Source organism: Nasonia vitripennis (assembly GCF_009193385.2).
Source record: "Nasonia vitripennis strain AsymCx chromosome 2 unlocalized genomic scaffold, Nvit_psr_1.1 chr2_random0005, whole genome shotgun sequence".
Taxonomy (NCBI): Eukaryota; Metazoa; Arthropoda; class Insecta; order Hymenoptera; family Pteromalidae; genus Nasonia; species Nasonia vitripennis.
The window spans coordinates 2470580-2490448 of NW_022279612.1; the positions used below are offsets into that span (position 1 = coordinate 2470580).

The 19869-nt window shown below is 34.0% G+C and overlaps 1 protein-coding gene across 6 annotated transcripts in view; it reads right to left on the bottom strand.

The window, feature by feature from the left end:
• Window positions 1–1121: 1121 nt before the first annotated feature.
• The window catches only part of Drep2 (DNA fragmentation factor-related protein 2), a 67233-nt gene continuing 48485 nt past the window's right edge, over window positions 1122–19869 (bottom strand). For 5 of the 6 annotated variants that reach the window (XM_032601511.1, XM_031925100.2, XM_032601512.1 and 2 more), the window contains 2 exons: window positions 2683–2856; window positions 1129–2605 (listed from right to left, as the gene is read on the bottom strand). In XM_032601511.1, the coding sequence (XP_032457402.1) occupies window positions 1398–2605; window positions 2683–2856 (1382 nt within the window). In that variant the 3' untranslated portion in view covers window positions 1129–1397. 6 annotated transcript variants of the gene reach the window in all.

Here is a 19869-nt window from a genome sequence, read left to right on the forward strand (position 1 = left end):
TATTTTTTATCAGCAGAGAAGATTTACTGCTATTTAGATTAGGATAAACATTGTGTTTAACCTCAAAAGCACAACATAATAGCTATCTCATATAGTCGCTTATCGTACAGTCGTGACAACCATAATACTACGGAGTTCGCTTTTACCTGCAGCAGTTTTCTTTGTTATGAGTAACCTATTTAGCAATTAACAATAAATCTTAATCGCTCTCGGCCTTTAACAGACGGTTAAATTCGATGCAGACAACGCATTTTTGTATGATTCGCGTGTAGCAGACGCAATTGTTGCTCTCTTACTCACTCGGTAAAGTCAGTCTTGATTATAGATCACTATGGATAGTTAAAAACATATGATGAGAAAAATATAAACAATATAATAACGCATACATGTGCGTATCTTACGAATTTACTTATTTTATAGTACAGTGTGACCTGAGCTCTCACTTAAGTTATGCCTATCTGTGACCTAAGTAGTCTTTTTTTGCATCGTGTTTATCACACTCCCTACGCTTGTGTTCTAGCCTAATGGTGCAAATAATATCTCCCTAAGCCTCGTGTTTCTTTTTCCGCGATTATAAAGACTTCGAAGCCAAGATTCATGCCATCGAATCCTCGGCTTGTCTGCCGAATAACGTCTTCTCGCGTGCCGAGCGCCTTAATTGTAACATCTGAACAAATTAATAATATACGATGTTCTTCCATCAACAATTGTGCCCCGTTCACGGACTCGGCATGGTTACGCTGAGATACAGCTACAGCATCGTCGTCACCGTCAGCCGTCGAGTAATCCTGTGCACGAAGAAAGCATGGTGAGTTTCACTCGCCGCGCATTTTGTACACGCAAGCAACCCGGCTGTTTCACGGAATCGTCATTGCAACGACAACTAACGTTCGCGGGCAACTCCAGCGTCATCGAGGGATAGCCGTGACGCGACGGTATAGCAGACAAAAAAACGCTCAGTGACGCGTGGCATCTTCGCGGCCACCGTGCACAAGCCAAGTTGCCCCGTTACAATATATATATATATATATATATATATATATATATATATATATATACACATATATTCTTTTGATTTATATATTTTTTCGATAGTTAAACTTAATTATCCTATCAAATTTGGATATATATATATATGACTTCTTATTTTTATTATTTAAGTGTAAATATCAACAATTATTTCTTAAACAAAATGCGTAACATAATAACAGTTGTATATGATTAGACATAGGCGAATTCCCATTTTATTGCACCACATTGCAAGCTCTATGTTTACAGTCAGGATTTTGAGTATGATGTGTTTATCGACAAAGAAATTAAAATATTAAACGTGCAAGAGAAAAAAGTAAGTTGAAAGTAGGATGAGTCAAGGAGACTGGTATAAAATCATATCGACTTTAAAGTCTATCTTCTTCTTCTTCTTCGTCATCATTATCATCGTTATTTTCTTCTGACTCTTCTTTATATCCTGGATGTTCCGAAATAGCATAATAATTACCATTGTAGATAACACCAAGTTCACGCAACATGTCGCCTCTTATTAATGCTTTAATAGTCCAATTATAACACTCGTCGCTTTCGTTCTCTCGATCAAGTCTTTCTACGTCAAGTATTTTTGAGCTTAATCTTTCAAGTATAATACCTATATCCTTAATGCTAAGATGGTGTTTCTGATCAACTGTTAGTTGATCGATGAGTAACAAAAATTTTTCTGTAGTAACAACTTCATCCTCTATAATTGTATTTTCGGTCTCAGATTCTGAACTTTCATGTTGTTCAAAATGTTGCTGATGAATGCGATGTACAGAATGAGCTCGAGGTAATGATTCTTCTTCTGTTTCTGTGTCGCGGAATCGTACATGACCTTTTGATACTCCATGACGGCGCGTCCCATCTGAAAGTGAACTTGTTGGCTGCGGCGAAGGTGTCTGAGATGACTGATGAGGTCCATGTAGTTGTGAATCTTGAATTGGCGACGTTGCCACAGACTTATGTACAGCAATACGTCGACCTTCTTCATGTAGAGCACAACAATGAAAGTCGCATTCTTGTCCCGGGCCATCAGTAACATTTACAGGGCTACCGTTACGCGTAACTGGATGGTGTATATGGTTTGAACATTCGGCAGTGTGGATATGAATAGATGCGTTATCTAAAGAGCTGGTACCCTGTTTAACAAGCCGGCCATGGTGATTGGCTGATCCGTAGGAACTATTACTTGGACTGACGAAGCTCCGCTGCACCATATCATCATGATTTATCACAGTGATTTGCGGGCTACTGTAACGCGACCCTGATCCTACAACCTCAGGACAAGTTGGCGCTTTGTTACTATAATTTATTTTATCAAGACTTGTTTGAATAACCAATGAAGGCCGTTGAGTGGAACTCAAATCGACCTTCTTCGTTGGTGAATACTTAGCAGATTGTCCAGAATCTGAAACCTTTGGTGGCTGTACTTGAGTCGATGTTGATGAACGTTGATCCCAGTGCAGTACCACTGTAACTCGTCCTTTATTGTCCATAATCTTCCACGAAGGCGTTTCATCATGCAATTCTAAAGCGTGTATAGTTTCACAAACTATTTTTGGAATTGCCGAGATAGCTGAAAATAAAATAATGTCTTGGATAAAATTTTCAATGTTATTCAAAAAAGAATGTATAGAAACTCAATAAACATACCAGCGCGTATAATATCGACACCTGTTGGGCACCAACGCTCGCCATGTCGTAAGAGAAGAAGAATCGTGTTATTTGACAATGTTTTGAAGTATTCACCGTCTTCCACTTGTGTCCCATCTGATTCGAGAACTAAAGAAACAATTTCATTTTGAGGAACTCCTAATTTTTCTTTCCCTGTAAATGTTAAAATAATATTTTAGCACCTAATAGACAACAATAATTTCACAATTTACTTCAGTAAATAAAATCTTAATCGCAATATCATAAGTGAATGCATATTTTGATCTCAATACCGTATTATCGAAGTATGGTTTACTCATAGTATATTACAGAACAAAATTGGGATTGATTTACAAAAAGTAGCAAAATTTTCATTCTTTAATTGTGCAATTTGCGGTAAAACTATAAAATAAGAATACAAAAAGTACCTCCGATAAGTATTTTGAAGAGCTCTTGTCTAGAAATCTTGATCAAAGTAATTTTATTATTTTAAACTTTTTCATTATTTACTTTATTTGGCGCATTTTTGGGTCAAAAGTAAGAACAGCAATGTAGTGACATAAACTTCAGAGAATATTTTCCAAATTTAGAAATCATTAAATATTTACCAATTTGTAACAATTTGAAAAGTTTACTTTTCTGGAAAATACTATTTCTCACATATGTGTAGATTAGATTAGCTTTAGTTTTTTATTGTATTCAAGTTAGGCAATATTCTCGTAGAAAAAGACGAGCAGCAGGCAGATAAGATTTAAGCACTTATTACTTAAAAACGTTTGGTGAAAAGATACTTCACCTAAGACATTTCACTTAATAGATACAGTAAATGTTTTTGCCAGCGGGCACAGTTCTCCAATAGGACACTTCGCCAGTCAGACGATTTGCCTATAAGACATTTCGCCGGTAGGAAATATTGTCAGAAATCCATTTTTTCTACTCTAGAGAAATACCTGAAACATTTTTTACGGTTTTAGTGCGTCTGTTTAACGGGTGTTTGTTAAGTGCACGTTTGGTCCACTAAAAATTAAATATAATATATTTTTTTTTATATTAAATGCAACGCCCTAATTTGTACAAATTCATTTAATATTTAAATAATAGTAATAATAATTTTAATAAAAAGAATCCTACTAACCACATATCTGCCCTTGGCTTGTGTTGCAGATTGTTCTAGCGCCAAGTTGCTTAACCCAATGGGTGAGTTGATTGAAAAATCTAAATGGAAATAAGAGGGCGCTTCGCCTCCTGTTCTTTTCACCTAGGTTGATCATTTAACTCAACTACCATCTTTGCGTGGGTTATTGGGTTAATTAAGTTAGGAAAACTATTTAAGTTTAGCCAACTTATTATAGTGGTAAAGTATATGCTCAGAAATAGAAAAAAAAGGTTTCTGAAGAAATGTATTTTTGTTATGTTATGTCCTTTTGGCGTATTGTCCCCATTAGAAAAATGTACTTATGGCAAAAATACTTACATGTGACGCTGCGAGCAAACTTCTACAGTTAATCTCACCAGCGACAAACGTGACAAACGATTGCGTCTGAATCCAGACTGTCCTATTATGTTAATGCCTGTTGAAAGGTGAGTTAGAGGAGTAAACTAGCAAAGTCAAGGTCAATCTTGATGGCGCAGAATTTTGAGACGCTGGCGTGAATTGGCCTACGCAAACCTAGGGTAGGCGATCTCCAATTTGATGGTACACCTAACATACAAACTTTTTTGATTTCTTAGGCTATTCTGACCATGGAAAACTTTGCGTCTTTGCAATTTTGAAATACTAATTTATTTTCCGAACAGTTGAAATTTTGTATATTTGAGTTCAGAAAGAGAGGATTCATGCTGATAAGGGGTACTTATTTTTTACATTTGCAATTAATTGCTAGAATTGAACGAAATGTCTCGAAAATCACGTGAGATTCGTCAATATGAATTTGTTAGCAAGGACAGTCAAAAGTGTCAAACACGCATTGTGTGTATATCAGGTAATTATCAGTTGTCTAAACTTTTATCTTATTAAGTAAAACAATACGCTTACATCTTGCATCGCTCACTTTTTTGTTTGCACAAAGATTTGATGCGCTCGCAGATTGACAGCGAATCGATATTAGTGTACGCAGGCCCGGGTGAGGGTAAACATTTTGAAAAATAAAAATTAGAAAATTTATAAACTGAGATTTTGAAATGAAAAATTTATAAAACAAAAATGTTGAATTGAAATATTGCGAAAGGTCATATTTGTAGTTAAAATATTGCAAAAGCAATATTTTTAGAAATTTACAAATTTAGGTTTTCAAATTTATACCTTTCCAATATTCTGGGACTTAAAATTATACCTTTCGTTATAATTCAATTTGTAATTTTTGCCTTTCAAAACTTAATTTTTCAAAATTTTTACCCTCGCCCCGCTGGCCCTAGCGAGTTTTGCAATGCAATGTTGAGTCAATGCTGCCAAAATATTGGGTGCTATAGGGGTCACAGCGAACTGTATCTTCTTGTTTAAGCGAGCGTCTCAACATGGGCCAAGACAAATAAGCTGGCACGAAAGTAGCCGAATTAGCGGGCTATTTTTTAACGAATAACTTGGCCCATTCCGCCAACACCCTCAAAAATATGTCTCTCAGGCATACGCAAGCCCACATGCAGTCACACACATTCTATTGAACAACTGATAATCCGCCCTTTCCGCAAGCAAACGATGAGCAGCACAAGGCCGGCTTCATTCTGGACACACACAAAAAAATTTTGCATGATTGGACGTTAACTTGAAACAATAATTTTAAGCTGACTGAACAAGACACCACCAACAGTAGCCTCTTACCGCAGTTGGCACCAACACCGCAACAGCAGCAGTACTATCGTTCCAACTTAAATCTTATATATGGCTCAACAAGTGCATCTGAAATCTTATCCACAGCCACAAACGTGTTTTCTGTTACTGAGGTTAAATAAGATTTATATTTATGGAGCAAATTATATCATTCTGTGCGTTAAAAGTATAAGCTAATGTAATTTAGCAAATTAATAATTTTCAGATTGCCCGTAAAAGCCACGGAGTCATGCTAGCGAATTGTATAAGGAGTAAAGTTGCCTTTGATAGTGTTATTTTAGATATATTTATGTAATTTATGATTCAGATCGTTTGTCCAATTTTAATTTTGAAGTTTACACTCGATATTTAGTTAGTATTTTCGATTTTAGTTTCTTTTGACTTTTCAATTTTAAATTGTAAATTGTATTGCATATATTATTGGTGCATAATAATATTGTTTAATAGTTATTATTTTTCTTTAATTATTAGTGATATATGTACGTGATGAAAGCAATGTAAGTGACTTGATGCTTGCAGCCACAGCAGTGTAGAACAAATTTTGTGAACGAGATGACAAAGTAGGAATCGACAAAAACAAGCCTCAACCGTGCACAGGCTTACAGGATACGGGCTCTGCAATAATATATTGCAATGATGCAAGTACTTTTAATAAAAAGGAGTGATAAGAATGTAAAAGCATTAAAAGATTCACAAAGGCAGAGGAAAGGAAAGGTTAAGTCAAAAAAGGGATAAACCCTACTGAAAAAAAATCACGTGAAAATCACGAGAAAATCATGAAAAAATCACGAGTAAATAACTTGAGATTTTCGACCAATTTCTCACTGTTATCACGTGCTAATCGGGTGACTATCTTGTGATATATAAAAAAAATTTAGGAATATTATTAAAAATGTTAAAACAATATTTATAAATAAGGTATATGGATAATTAACATTAGATAAGAATCAAAATAAAACAAATAAAAATTTTCAAAATAATAGTTAATTGTAACATTAATTAATTTTCTGACCTATAGTCATGTTCATTAAATAGTTAAAAAATTAAGGTCAGAAAATAAATTAATGTTACAGTTAACTATTATTTTGATAACAATAACTTAAGAGAATTAATTTTAACTAGAATCCTTGAAAAAAAATTATATCTCCATATATGTGAATAGTTTTTATACATTAACCGTCAAAGAAAGCAGATATCTCAAATTGTAGAGCAATGGATTTCCACGCCAAGGTTCTGGGTTAAAATCTCGATCAGAGAAAAATGTTTCTTCTTTAATTAGGTATTTATTTATTGATAATTATCAATTTTCTTAATTAATAAATATTATTTTAACATTTTTAATAATATTCATTTTTTTTTTATGAATTACGCGATATTTACGTGATTACTACGTGAAAATCACGAGAAAATCACATGCTTTTCTCGTGATTTTCACGTAGTAATCACGTAATTTTTCAGTAGGTAAAGGGAGTATGAGAAAAAAGATGAAAGAGTGAGCTTTCAAAAAAATAAATGTATTAACAAAGATATACTATGAGTTAGTGTTTGGTTTACGTAATTAAAAGTTAATACAAAGTGTGTGGAAAAGTTTATTATTTCAAAAATTTAGTCTAGGCGTAGTGTAGAATATAGTATATTCAATATATATAGTGAGTTTAAGTGAAAAAAGTTGGTTCAAGTATGATGTGTAATATAAGGTCACTTTGTATGAACATTAGTAAAAGTATACGTAAATATAAATGGTGACGAGTACAATAATATACAGTTACAGTGCAAGTGTTTAATATAGTAAGAGTGAAAACAACTCATATTGTCTCCAGTTTCATAACGTTCTGGTTCATTAACATACACATCTGTTTTTAAATGTCTATTTAAAAAAGCTGTTTCTTCATCCATTTGTTCTATGAATAAATTATTTTAGCAAACTAAAGGATAATAAAATGTTCAAAGTTTGCATTTACCTTACTAGCGAATAAACATTTTCAATGTATTCTCTTTGTTGAAATCCTCTTACAATTAATTTCGCTTTATACGCATTATTATTTTTCTTTTAAAATAGCCACTATCAATGACTTTTTTTCTTATGGTCTCTAAACAATTTGCAAAATATTATTTTCCTTTAAGCTATTAATCTAATTAGTACGGTACATTTGCATCAACATGGTATACATAAATAAAATGTGATGCTAGATTCCTAAATCTATTTACAGGAAATATCTTTCTATTTGACATTATTTTTACAGGCAAGTTTATTCTACTTTTATTTTCGTCGTGATCCGTATTTTGAGTGGTTTTTGAGTGCATCTTTATCATGTTTAGATTCAATCGCATTATCAGTAAATTCATTATTTTCATTTGCGGATTTGTTATTTTCCAAATTTCCATCTTTTTCATCATCAAGTTTTTCTAAACAAATGATTTCAGTATTTTCTTCAACTTCTTGTACATGTCTAGCATTAATTATTCTACCATTCACTAAGACCATTTTCAACGTAACCTACTAATACGCCTAATTGCGATTTATCATCCCATTCACTTTTCTAAAAGCTTCCAAAACTCTAACAAAGACTTCTATAAATTTTTAAGTTCTTCATATTTGGTTTTTTAACTAAAAAAATTTTGTAAGGACATTTATTCTTCGTTGTATTTGCAATTGTACTGTTCTCTTAATATGCTACTGTTTTCATAATCTTTGGCCAATATCGTCTATTTATTGTGGCTTCACGCATTAAATATCTGCCTATATTAATTGCAAATCTATCATATATTTGCGCTACTTGATTTAATTCATGCACGTAGGGTGAGCATGACAATAATTCTATTCCTTTTGATTTTACAAAGTCATGAATTTCCTTACTTGAATATTCTTTGTCATTATCGCACCGTAATTTTCTTAACCTTTTTATTGAATTCATTTTCTACTAAATTAGCAAATTCTTTTAAACAACTTGCAGTCTCTGATTTGTTTTTGATACAAAAGATTCTAGTGCATTTAATGTAATCATCAACAAATGTTAAAATATATTTTTCTTAACACGTGCATGAAAAACATCCGTTTCCATGCCTCTAAAGTGAATGGAAAGCTGCTCATTTCGAGCGTGCGGGAGGGAATCATTCCTTCCCGCTATTCATAAACACTCAAAAATAATCAAATTTTGGAAATTTTTGAAAAATATTGATATTTTTTTAAAGAGAGTGGTTTACGACTCAAAATGCGCAACTTACCATTCCCTCTATATGCATTAAAACGGGTCTTTACAGGCACTTGTCAAGAAAAGTACAGTGTGCAACAAGAGGGGGGGAGGGCAATTTCTACCTCGGGTGAAATTTGAGCACATGTCTCCGTCTCGGGCGCTTTCGGCGCCCTCGACTCCAACTCATGCTGAAATCTCACCCTCGTTAGAAATCGCCCTTTTCCCCCCCTAGATGCACAATATACTATTTCTCCACCATAACTAGTTGTCCTATGCGGACCATTCAAATCAGTATGAATCAACTCTAAAATTTCGGTAGTTTTTGTTCTATTATTTTTGTACATTTCGTTTCAATATTTTCTATATTATCTGGCAAACATTTTACTAATTTATTCTCAACTAGTTTGTTTGAATATTAAAAATTTACATGGCCAAGTGCCCTATGCCATTTTTCTTTATCAGTCAATTTCAGTGACTTTTTATATTCTCTTATATTTTATAGTCTCCTATATTTCCACAGTTAAAACATTTTCCTTCTGCCTGTGTTGCAAAGGTACTGACTTTATTTTTATTTAAAGACTCTGCTGTAGTCATATTTTTTTCTTTGATTTTTGCTTCACGTAATCGACGGTCCTTTGATCTTCTAAAATAACATCTATAAAATCCTCAAAATAACTTTAGTGACTCAAAACAACTTGGTGCAGAATCGCTTAGCAAATATCTCAACTTTTCGAATTTTTCTAATTTTATTCCAGTTAATTCAAACTCGTTAGCTGCTTTCATCAAGTGTCGCGGTAGCGCCACGAAGGCGAGTTTGAGAAGCAGGCAAAGCTTTATTTTACATATTACATTTTACTTTCATTATACAAAAAAAAAAAATGCTTATCATTACTGTTAATAAGTTTTTTTTGGGTTATTAGAATGTTTTCTGAGCTAAACTATGATTTCCAACAAAAATATCAGTAAAAAGGCTGCTTATTTTTAAAATATGTGAGTGTATAATCCACCTATGATAAAATCACGTTTTTCTTCTTTAGCCCGAAATGTGACAGGGCCGTTAAGTTAGCTACAAGTGTTAGGAAGTGTTAGGACCGTAAAGTTAACTGCACAGCTATATACAGGTGGGTATTGCTTTCTCAAGAAAATATAATAATATATTACAATATTCAGAATTAAGAGGTTGCCGGTGTATACTCTGTGTACCGGAGCAGTAACAATAACTAGATGGCCAGGGTAGCCGATGACAAGGAGCAAGGTAGTTTTCGGTGTCTTAGTGTAAAAATCATTCGAGGGTGATGTCTAGGTCTACAGTGTGTCCGATGACGAAGTCTAGGTGTTGCGTTTAATAGTTTTTGGTATATAGGAAAATAAATTGTACGAGGACAGCGTCTAGGTATACAGGGTAGCCGATGATGAAGTCGGTGCGCTTCATATTGTTGTATGAGTCTAATAATAATATTCGTGTACAGCGTAAATTTATACCTATCCATATTTTTCTAACATACATTACACCGGCACACAAAATAAAAAAAGATGTCTGTACAAAAAATCGGACCCATGTATCCTTATGTTTTTCGAGTCAATGAATTCGAATCCGGTGTCAGTTTGGCCCCATCACGTCAGGATCAAGGTCAGTTGGAAGTCAAATTAAGAAGAAACGGTTCAAAAAAATTAAAATGCCATATATGTATGTTTTTTAGATCGCTGAATGCGAAACCGGGGTCAGTTTGGCCCTATCATATCAGGGTCAAGGTCAGTTCAAGGTCAAACTGAGAAGAAACGGTTCAAAAAAATTGAAATACCATATATTTATGTTTTTTTGGTCGCTAAATCCGAATCCGGAGTCAGTTTGACCCGATCACGCCAGGATCAAGGTCAGTTCGAGGTCAAATTGAGAATAAACGGTTAAAAAATGAAAATACCATATATTTATGTTTTTTTTTTTGGTCGCTGAATCCGAATCCGGGGTCAGTCTGGCCCCATCACGTAAGGGTCAAGGCCAGTTCAAGGTCAAAATCAGAAGAAACAGTTTAAACCGATAAAAATGTTATATAAAATTTTCCAAAAATGGAAAAAGATACCAAAAATTGTAAAAAGTCTTATTCAAGAGATTTGATCACTTAATATCTTCCTTGTGTACAGAGAAAAGTTGCTTTCGTTTATATTTTTTTCTTATTTTTTTTTCCACTAGTTTAGTAACTTTCGATGTCTTTCTTTACTCCTTTTTTCTCTTGTAACGAACTCTCTTTTCTTCAAATGACCTATGCAATGGGTTTCTTTTTCTCTTTTTGTTATTTGTTTTAATGTCTCTCTTCAGCGTCCAGCAAAAATCTGCCATCATGTTGACATTCCATCTTCCTTGGTATCGATTCTCCATTACACTTATATCTTGATGAAATCGTTCTCCCTGTTCTTCACTGACGTCTCCTAGATTAAGAGGAAAGTAATCAAAATGGGATTGTAAGAAATGCATTTTATAACTCATCAAGCAACCCAAATTTTTGAAATTCTCCAACATTTGTGCAACTAGTTCCTGATAGTTCTCACTCTTTTTATTTCCTAAAAAGTTCTCACGAACAGTTTTGAAACTTTGCCATGCAGCTTTTTCTGTGTCGTTCATTTTATTGGTTGGTCAATCATGGCGATTGTTTCCAGTATTTAGGAGAAAAGTTTCCCGCAATAAGTGATGCGAAATTAAAAGAAGGTATTTTTGATGGTCCCCAAATTCGTACTCTATTTGAAGACGAAACATTTATTACAAAAATTACTTTCCTCTTAATTTAGGAGACGTCAGTGAAGAACAGGGTGAACGATTTTATCAAGATATGAGTGTAATGGAGAATCGATACCAAGGAAGATGGAATGTCAACATGATGGCAGATTTTTGCTGGACGCTGAAGAGAGACATTAAAACAAATAACAAAAAGAGAAAAAGAAACCCATTGCATAGGTCCTTTGAAGAAAAAAGAGTTCGTTACAAGAGAAAAAAGGAGTAAAGAAAGACATCGACAGTTACTAAACTAGTGGAAAAAAAAATAAGAAAAAAATATAAACGAAAGCAAGGAAGATATTAAGTGATCAAATCTCTTGAATAAGACTTTTTACAATTTTTGGTATCTTTTTCCATTTTTGGAAAGTTTTATATAACATTTTTATCGGTTTAAACTGTTTCTTCTCAGTTTGACCTTGAACTGGCCTTGACCCTAACGTGATGGGGCCAGACTGACCCCGGATTCGGATTCAGCGACCGGAAAAACATAAATATATGGTATTTTCATTTTTTAATCGTTTATTCTCAATTTGACCTCGAACTGACCTTGACCCTGGCGTGATCGGGTCAAACTGACTCCGGATTCAGCGACTCGAAAAACATAAGGATACATGGTCTGATTTTTTGTACAGACATCATTTTTTATTTTGTGTGCCGGTTTTATCAATCATAGCCACCATACTAATATTTTGCGAGTGAACAATCAGTGTTTTCCTGTTGGTGATAAAAATATTACAAACTAGCGCGCCACACGTGGCCAGCCGCGTATCACTTCGCGTTTTGCGTATAAGGCACAACCGCTAACGCTTGCGCTGCGCGCTCGCCTTGATATTGCCTGATTCTCACGCTTCGCGCGAGCATAAGGTAATTAATTAAAGCTTTTGGGCCGGATAGGGCGTGTCACAAAATTGTTATTCAATTATATTGTTGAGAATAAGCGAGCAGAATTCGAGCGACTGCAGAGAGCACGATGGGACTGTTCTTCCCTCTCTCCCCGTCGAACTTGAGTCTAGCGTCGACGTCGCGGCTGCGGCGGCGGCGCTCACTTCTCTGTATGCTCTCATGCGAGAAAGACGCGTTCGCGATACGATGGCATCTACATAGTTCCTTTTTTTTGTTAGTTCGATTTATAGTTCATTACTTGTGTTAAGTAAGCTCGTGGGTAAGCTCCAATTAATAAAGTATTTTATATGAAAATAGGTGTTATTTATTTTCCCAAGTCACGCCAGGCCTAGTATAGGTCCAACATATATGTACCAAAAATCGTTTCTAGGGTTGTTGTTTATGTATAAGCATGTTGAAAAAATGTTTGTTACGGTACAAAGTTGTGTTTTGAAAATTCCTAGAACTTTTACTTCTAACGTGTTAGCATAAAATTCATAGCCTCAAAGGTTCATGATAAATAATTGTTTTTTTAACTGTAAAAAATCATTTTCATGATTTGATGTTAATGAGAAAAAGTATGAGGGGAGTTTGCACACAAACTTTTAGCCCGATTAATTGAAGTATCTCAGAGATAATCGTGTAACACCAAAATTTGTATTTAAAAAATACGCAAAAATTGAACAAATTGTGCGAGAGTAAACTCCTCCCAAAATTTCAGCCCGATCGGTCGAAAATTACGTAAGATCTCCTGTTATAACTTGAATTTCTTAGTACTTTTACTCACATGCATAATTGATTTACAAAATAAGCCTTTTATCGTACTTCTATTAACATTTTATCAGATTTGTATTTCACCATTCATAAAGTAATCAATTTTCTCGATTTTGTCAGTTCTGTGAATATAGTACACATTTGAAAAGCACGCGCGAGTTCTCTTACGTCACGTTGTAGCCTTGCGCAACCAACCGACAACTTCACTTTGTTTTCGTGTCGTCAGCCGGTCGGTCTTGTAGTCGTAATGTCTATTTCGATATACTCCCAAAGAAGTGTCAAAAAGATTCTAATCCGAATAAAGTACAGTAACAACATTTCTAGGAGTATACTAGTGTTCCCTATTAAAAATTTTACTTAAGGTCTTATATAAGAACTTACGTAAGATCTTACATCAGATCTTGGCGAAGATCTTGAGCAAGATCGTATACAAAACCTTGCATAAGAGATTAACGTAATATCTTTCCCAATTTCTTACGTAAGATCTTATGCCAGATCTTACCACCATGATCAATACAAATCTTTTAATTTATAATTTATTCAAGATCTTATGTAAGTTCTTATAAAAGACCTTATGTAACACTTAAAGAGATATATTGTTATTCATCATTTACTCAAGATCGTATGCAAGATCTTGTATAAGATCCTATGTATGGCTTGAGTAAGTGATCAATAAAACGGTATCTCTTTAAGTGTTATATCAGATATTAGATAAGAACTTACATAAGATCTTGAATTAATTATTAATAAAAAAATTTCTTTTGATCATGGCGGTAAGATCTGGCATAAGATCTTACGTAAGAAATTGGGAAAGATATTACGTAATGTCTTATGCAAGATCTTGTATACTATCTTGCGTAAGATCTTGAATGAATATTTGATAAAAATTTTTTTTTTTTTTAATTATAAACATAATATCTTATATAAGATCTTCCGTAAGATCTTATCTTCGTTCTTGGTTGAAAATCGCTGATAAGATCTTATGTACAATCTTACACAAGATCTTTGACAAGATCTGATATATGATTTTACGTAACTTCTTACATATGATCTTAAGTAAAACTTTTAATAGGGTTAACAATATTTAATGGTGTTATTATTTTACGGAGTTTTTAATCTTCGGGCTGTGAATTTTCAATGTGTGATGCGAACGGATCCTCTCGCTAGTTGTGAGTTATGTGCCTTATTCGAGAAAACTGTTTGTGTATAATATACACTCTTCTTTGAAGTCATAGTAGCATAGGTGATTTTATTTACTAAAAGTGTTTCAGTAATTGTAAAGTATACGTGTTCCCCAAATTTTTGAGGTTAAACCGATGTTAGTGATAAATTTAAGAATGAAAGAAAAAAAGAGGGCGTTCGAAGGTATTTCCTTTCACAAATGATTTAGCTGCTCTCCTGCTCGACAGCCTCTCCCTGGATACAGTCTAGATGAGGACTAAATATTGCTTTTGAGATCCTTAGCAGACCGAATGATACGTTTTATTTTTTTCGTGTGTTGCAATACAGTAAAATGAGCAACCGTGTAATTATGTGATCTATTTTAAGTGTTAAATCAGTGTTGTTTTTCCCAGGTCTCTTAAAAACTATTGAGCTGATGAACTAGTTATCGTGCTCTTGCTGGTATGGTGTGTGTGTGTTGTCAAAGAGCAGAGATATTTATCTGCTCATTTCTGTATTTAACAACTTGGAGCCGAGCCTGGAGCAGAATTTAGATGGTCTGGCGTTGTTGGTTGGCATCGTTGCCTCTTTTAAATACATGAAGATGACCCGAGAGCTGGATTGACGCTGTCTAGTGGCGCTAGTTGGCGTTTCCATGTACTACAACTATCACAATACGTCTCTGATAATGGATTTACATGGTCTAGTAGTGCTTCTTTCTGTTTCTGGCTGCTGCAACCACCCAGAGACAACATTGGAGCTGTATCTGAACCTTCTGGCGGTGCTGGTTGGCATGTTTAGCTACTTCTACCACACGGTAAACACTTTGCAGCAGTATTTGCATCTTCTGACAGTCCTGATTGACGTTGCTGGATACTTCAAACACATTAATACGGCTCTGAAAGGGATTTACAGAATCTGGTATATTGGTATTTCATAGTAACTGGTGCTGTATGTGAAATGGATATCCTATCTTTTTATAAGTTTTAGTGTGTAACGCTCTGTGCATGTTTCGAGTTCAATATTAAGTTCTATAGACAATAGAGTTTTTATTGATTTAATGATTATTAACATACTGTTATTTGTATTGTTGTAAATACAAACCATGTGACGGGAAAACATTTTTTGATGGTTTTCATATTTAAGTAGAGGATATTTTTGTAATATATTTTTTTGTGTGTCTAGGTGTACAAGCAACGCTGTGTTTATTAGCATTATGGTCTACTGCGTGCACCGCAGTAAAACTAACAATATTGATGGTGTTCGTAGCTAAGCTATCTTGGGATGAAACTCTATCCAAGACTGGTAGCTTTATTATTAATTAATGAGCGTTCTTATCAGGTGAGATTAGTGACAAATAATAATTATTTGTGAGTATAACTTTTTAATATGTTTTCATTTGCTTCCTAGTGTAATACTACAACTGAATATTAATGTCTACTGGATAAGGAGGAGTAGGATCTAGGGCATCGAACATACATATGCTTGATCATTGATTGTTAATGTATGGCTATCAATCAGGTACAATGTGATCTATGTAATCTATATGATTTATATTCTCAATAATTTTGTGATTGAAATAATTTACGTTTTTGCAGATGCAGTGCTTAGAAGATGCAGGTTATACATATCTATAACTATGCATTCAGTGTAAGGCTTGTTTTACTTAATAATTTACACAGACTTGTTTTGTTTTGATTTTATTCTATATTTTTAAGTAAAAAAAGAACTACAAAGTTGCAGCAAGAACTTCAGAGGATTTTCAAGAGGAAAATTATTGAAACACAGAAAATTCAGATCAATAAATGTAGTCAAGATTTGTTTAGTAATAGGATTTAATTTATTAGCTGTCAATCAAAAGCTGTTCTGCATTTACCAACTATTACGAGTAAAGAGTGCAACGAAAAGTGACGAACCCCGCGCTTGAACCGAAATCCTCTGGCTTGCAAGGCAGACGTTCTGTCGTCGCGCCACAGTCGCTACCGCATTGCACTCTTCTACTCGCTCTCTTATAGTAATTAGACACCCGTGACGTATATTCACACGTAACACAACATATTCTAATTGTTTGTCCAAAATAGTACTAATAATCATTTTTCTTGCTTTCAAGCCTATTCTCTTCTATTCTGCTTCTTTTTTTTATCTTATTCAGTTATTGATCTGGCTTCTTTATATTTTATATATCGATGCTGTATCTTTATATTATTTATATTCTAACAAAATCATAAGTCTATCCTAAATTTCCAACTTGTGTAGTTTGCACCATCAAAAACAGGTGTCAAGGCTTCAATTTTCGCTTGTTTAGCCATTTCGATTTTTTTTGTACTTATATTTTAGTATACTTTACTTTCCAATACAATAATCTTCTTAAGTTCTTCCAAAAATAATTTTCGAATCTTGTTTTTTATTTCTTTATTTAATTCGCTATCTTTAGTACCTAATTTATGCTCTTGTTTTGCAATCCATAAAAATATGTGCTTAACCTCACTTTATGCTATGTGCTCTGTACTAGCACTTCATGTTTTTCACTTACCGATTTTAATTCGCTGACATCGCACTTAAATCTTGATGAATTTTCAAATATCTTCTTATTGTTTAGTACCTAACCTTTTGAAAGTTTCTTTGTCAAATACAAATATTTTAGAATTCTCAATGCATTCTCAGTGTCATTTGCCCTTTTTCATAATTATATTTGATATTTATACCCAAATACGTATTGACTTCACCCAAATCTTTCATAGCTAATTTATTTGATAATTCAGTTTTGACTTTATCAAGGCTTTTCTTTTTTCCCCACATATTAATAAATCGTCAACAAATAATATTAAATAAATTATATCAACCTTTTCATCATTTATATACAGGGTGAGTCATTTTAATCTTTAATCTGAATTATCTCGTTGGCAAAGCATGCCAGCGAAAAAAGTTTCGGATAAAAGTTTTAGGATTTTTCCCTGGCTATCTGATGATGACCTTGACAATGTCATTGAGCGTGACCTTCAAGGGCATTTCAAGGTCAAGTTGATTTTTTGAAATGGAAACCCCTACTTTTAGCCCCATTAATGAAAAGAGAGTGACATGCGTTCAAAAATGAAAAAATTTTCAATATTTCCAGAAATTTTCAATATTTTCTAAAATTTTCGTAATTTTTTCAGTTTTCAAAAATTTTCAAAGTCATTCCATTATTTTGTATTAGTGTCAATTTTCAAAATTCTTGATGTAGTTAAGTCATTCCATTATTTTGTATTAGTGTCAATTTTTGAGAGTGAACTACTCTTAACAGTTATGTAGATAGCAATTTAGTGCAGAAAAGCTTAATCGTGTTTTTTACTTCTTGTAAATCGATAATTATTATTGAAAAAAATCTGTTTCCCTGTTTACTGGTCTGTAACAAATTATTTTGATTTTGATCATGGCTGATTATGTTCCCAACGAAATCGTTGATATGATCATGATTTTGGGAGAAAGTCGAAATAATTATGCAGCAGCTGCCAGACTTTATGCTGAACGATATCCCAATAGGAGACACCCAAGTAATGTTACTATTCAAACCTTAACTCAGAGAGCTCGAAATGGAGCTTTTGTTCGTCAACGCCGTCATCACGAATACGACGAAAACGATCCTCGTGTTATTACCATTCTAGCGATTATTCATCTTGATCCTCACATTAGTGCTCGACAAATAGAAAGAGAAATAGGTATACCTCAATCAACAGCATCCCGAATATTGAGAGCGAGAAGATATCATCCTTATCACATAACATTAACACAACAGTTAACTCCAAATGATATGATTTTGCGAGTACGTTTTTGTCGATGGGCAATACGAATGATTCAACAAGATCAAGACTTTTTCAGGCACGTTCTTTTTTCAGATGAATCAACATTCAGAAACACTGGAGAATTGAATAGACATAATTGCCATTATTGGTCAGATGAAAATCCTCATTGGTTCAGGCCCATAGACAATCAACACCGCTGGAGTGTTATGGTCTGGTGTGGAATCATCAATGGCTATTTGATTGGTCCTTATTTCTTTGAAGAGAACGTGAATGGGGTAAACTTTTTGAGATTACTTCGAGACATTTTACCTGAATTACTAGAAAATGTAGACCTAGCCACAAGGCTAAGAATGTGGATCCAATTAGATGGAGCACCACCACATTATGCACGCATTGTTCGTGATTATTGGCCCCCTCGTTCACCTGATTTAACCCCTTCCGATTTTTACTTATGGGGATATCTTAAGAATGTTGTTTATGCTCAACGGCCAACAACGCGAGATAATATGATCGAACGCATTCGTACAGCTTGTGCAGCAATCCCTCGAGATGTTCTACTTAGAACCATAAGACAATTCAGAGCTCGACTTGATCTTTGCATCCAACAAAACGGCGGTAATTTCGAACAATTAATCAATGGTTAACTCCAGTTAACATTCCATAAAAATACCAAACAAATAACAAAAAGGGAAAAAACAAAAAAAACAAAAAAAAAAATAAAACAAAAAAAAAATGGGATGCTAAATCCGTTTGACAACCTCCTTGATGATGCATCCTGGGTTCGGCTGATGTCAAAGGTAATTTCCGCACAAAAGATGATTTGTTTCCAAAATCACATGTTCGAACGTAAAATTTCCCGCTCTTTCCATTTCTGGTGCCAAAAGTAGGGGTTTCTATTTGAAAAAATCGACTTGACCTTCAAATGACCTTGAAGGTCATGCTCAATGACATTGTCAAGGTCATCATCAGATAGCCAGGGAAAAATCCTAAAACTTTTACCCGAAACTTTTTTCGCTGGCATGCTTTGCCAGCGAGATAATTGAGATTAAAGATTAAAATGACTCACCCTGTATAAACAATTATTACTTTTACTTCTTTTAAATTCTAATTTTTTTATATAAATTTAATCATCAAAACACTCATACTAAGCTCTCCGGCTTTCTCTTAAACCATACAATGCCTTTTCTAATTTACGAAGTTTGTCTGTTCCATCACCATAGCCTTGCGGTTGTTTTACGTATACTTTTAATTTTACATAACCGTTTGAAAAAGCTGCTTCTACATCCAATTTGCATGATCATTAAATCATTTCGACAACAATAAGTAATCATTTTAAGGTTTGTATAGTTTTTCTAAAATCTTGGAAATACAAACAGATGTTTACGCCTACTTCGTCGTACACGTGAGATTGCAGTATCAACCTTGAAATCAATTCTACATAAAACTTTTTAAATAAAGCTTGCAAATGAAAAACCAAGTCCGTAGCGCCGTAGTGTTGGAATACTACACACCCCGTGGCGGATTTGCGAAGCTTTTGCGCCGACATCCCCTTATAAGTGAAGTCATATTTTACCTAGTCTCGATATTTTTGCCGTACAGTCCCTGTTCAGCTGGTGTTCGCGGAAAGTTAATAAATTTTGAAATTTAAAAATTTTATTTGTGAATTGAGAGCATGTAGAGCCAAATTAAATTTTTTTTTTTTTTGGTATATTGCGGACGTTAGAAGGCAGTCGGATAATAACGAGAAATTTTGTTAATTGCAGCCGTCTTACGAGTCGAGTTTTATCGATCATTCGA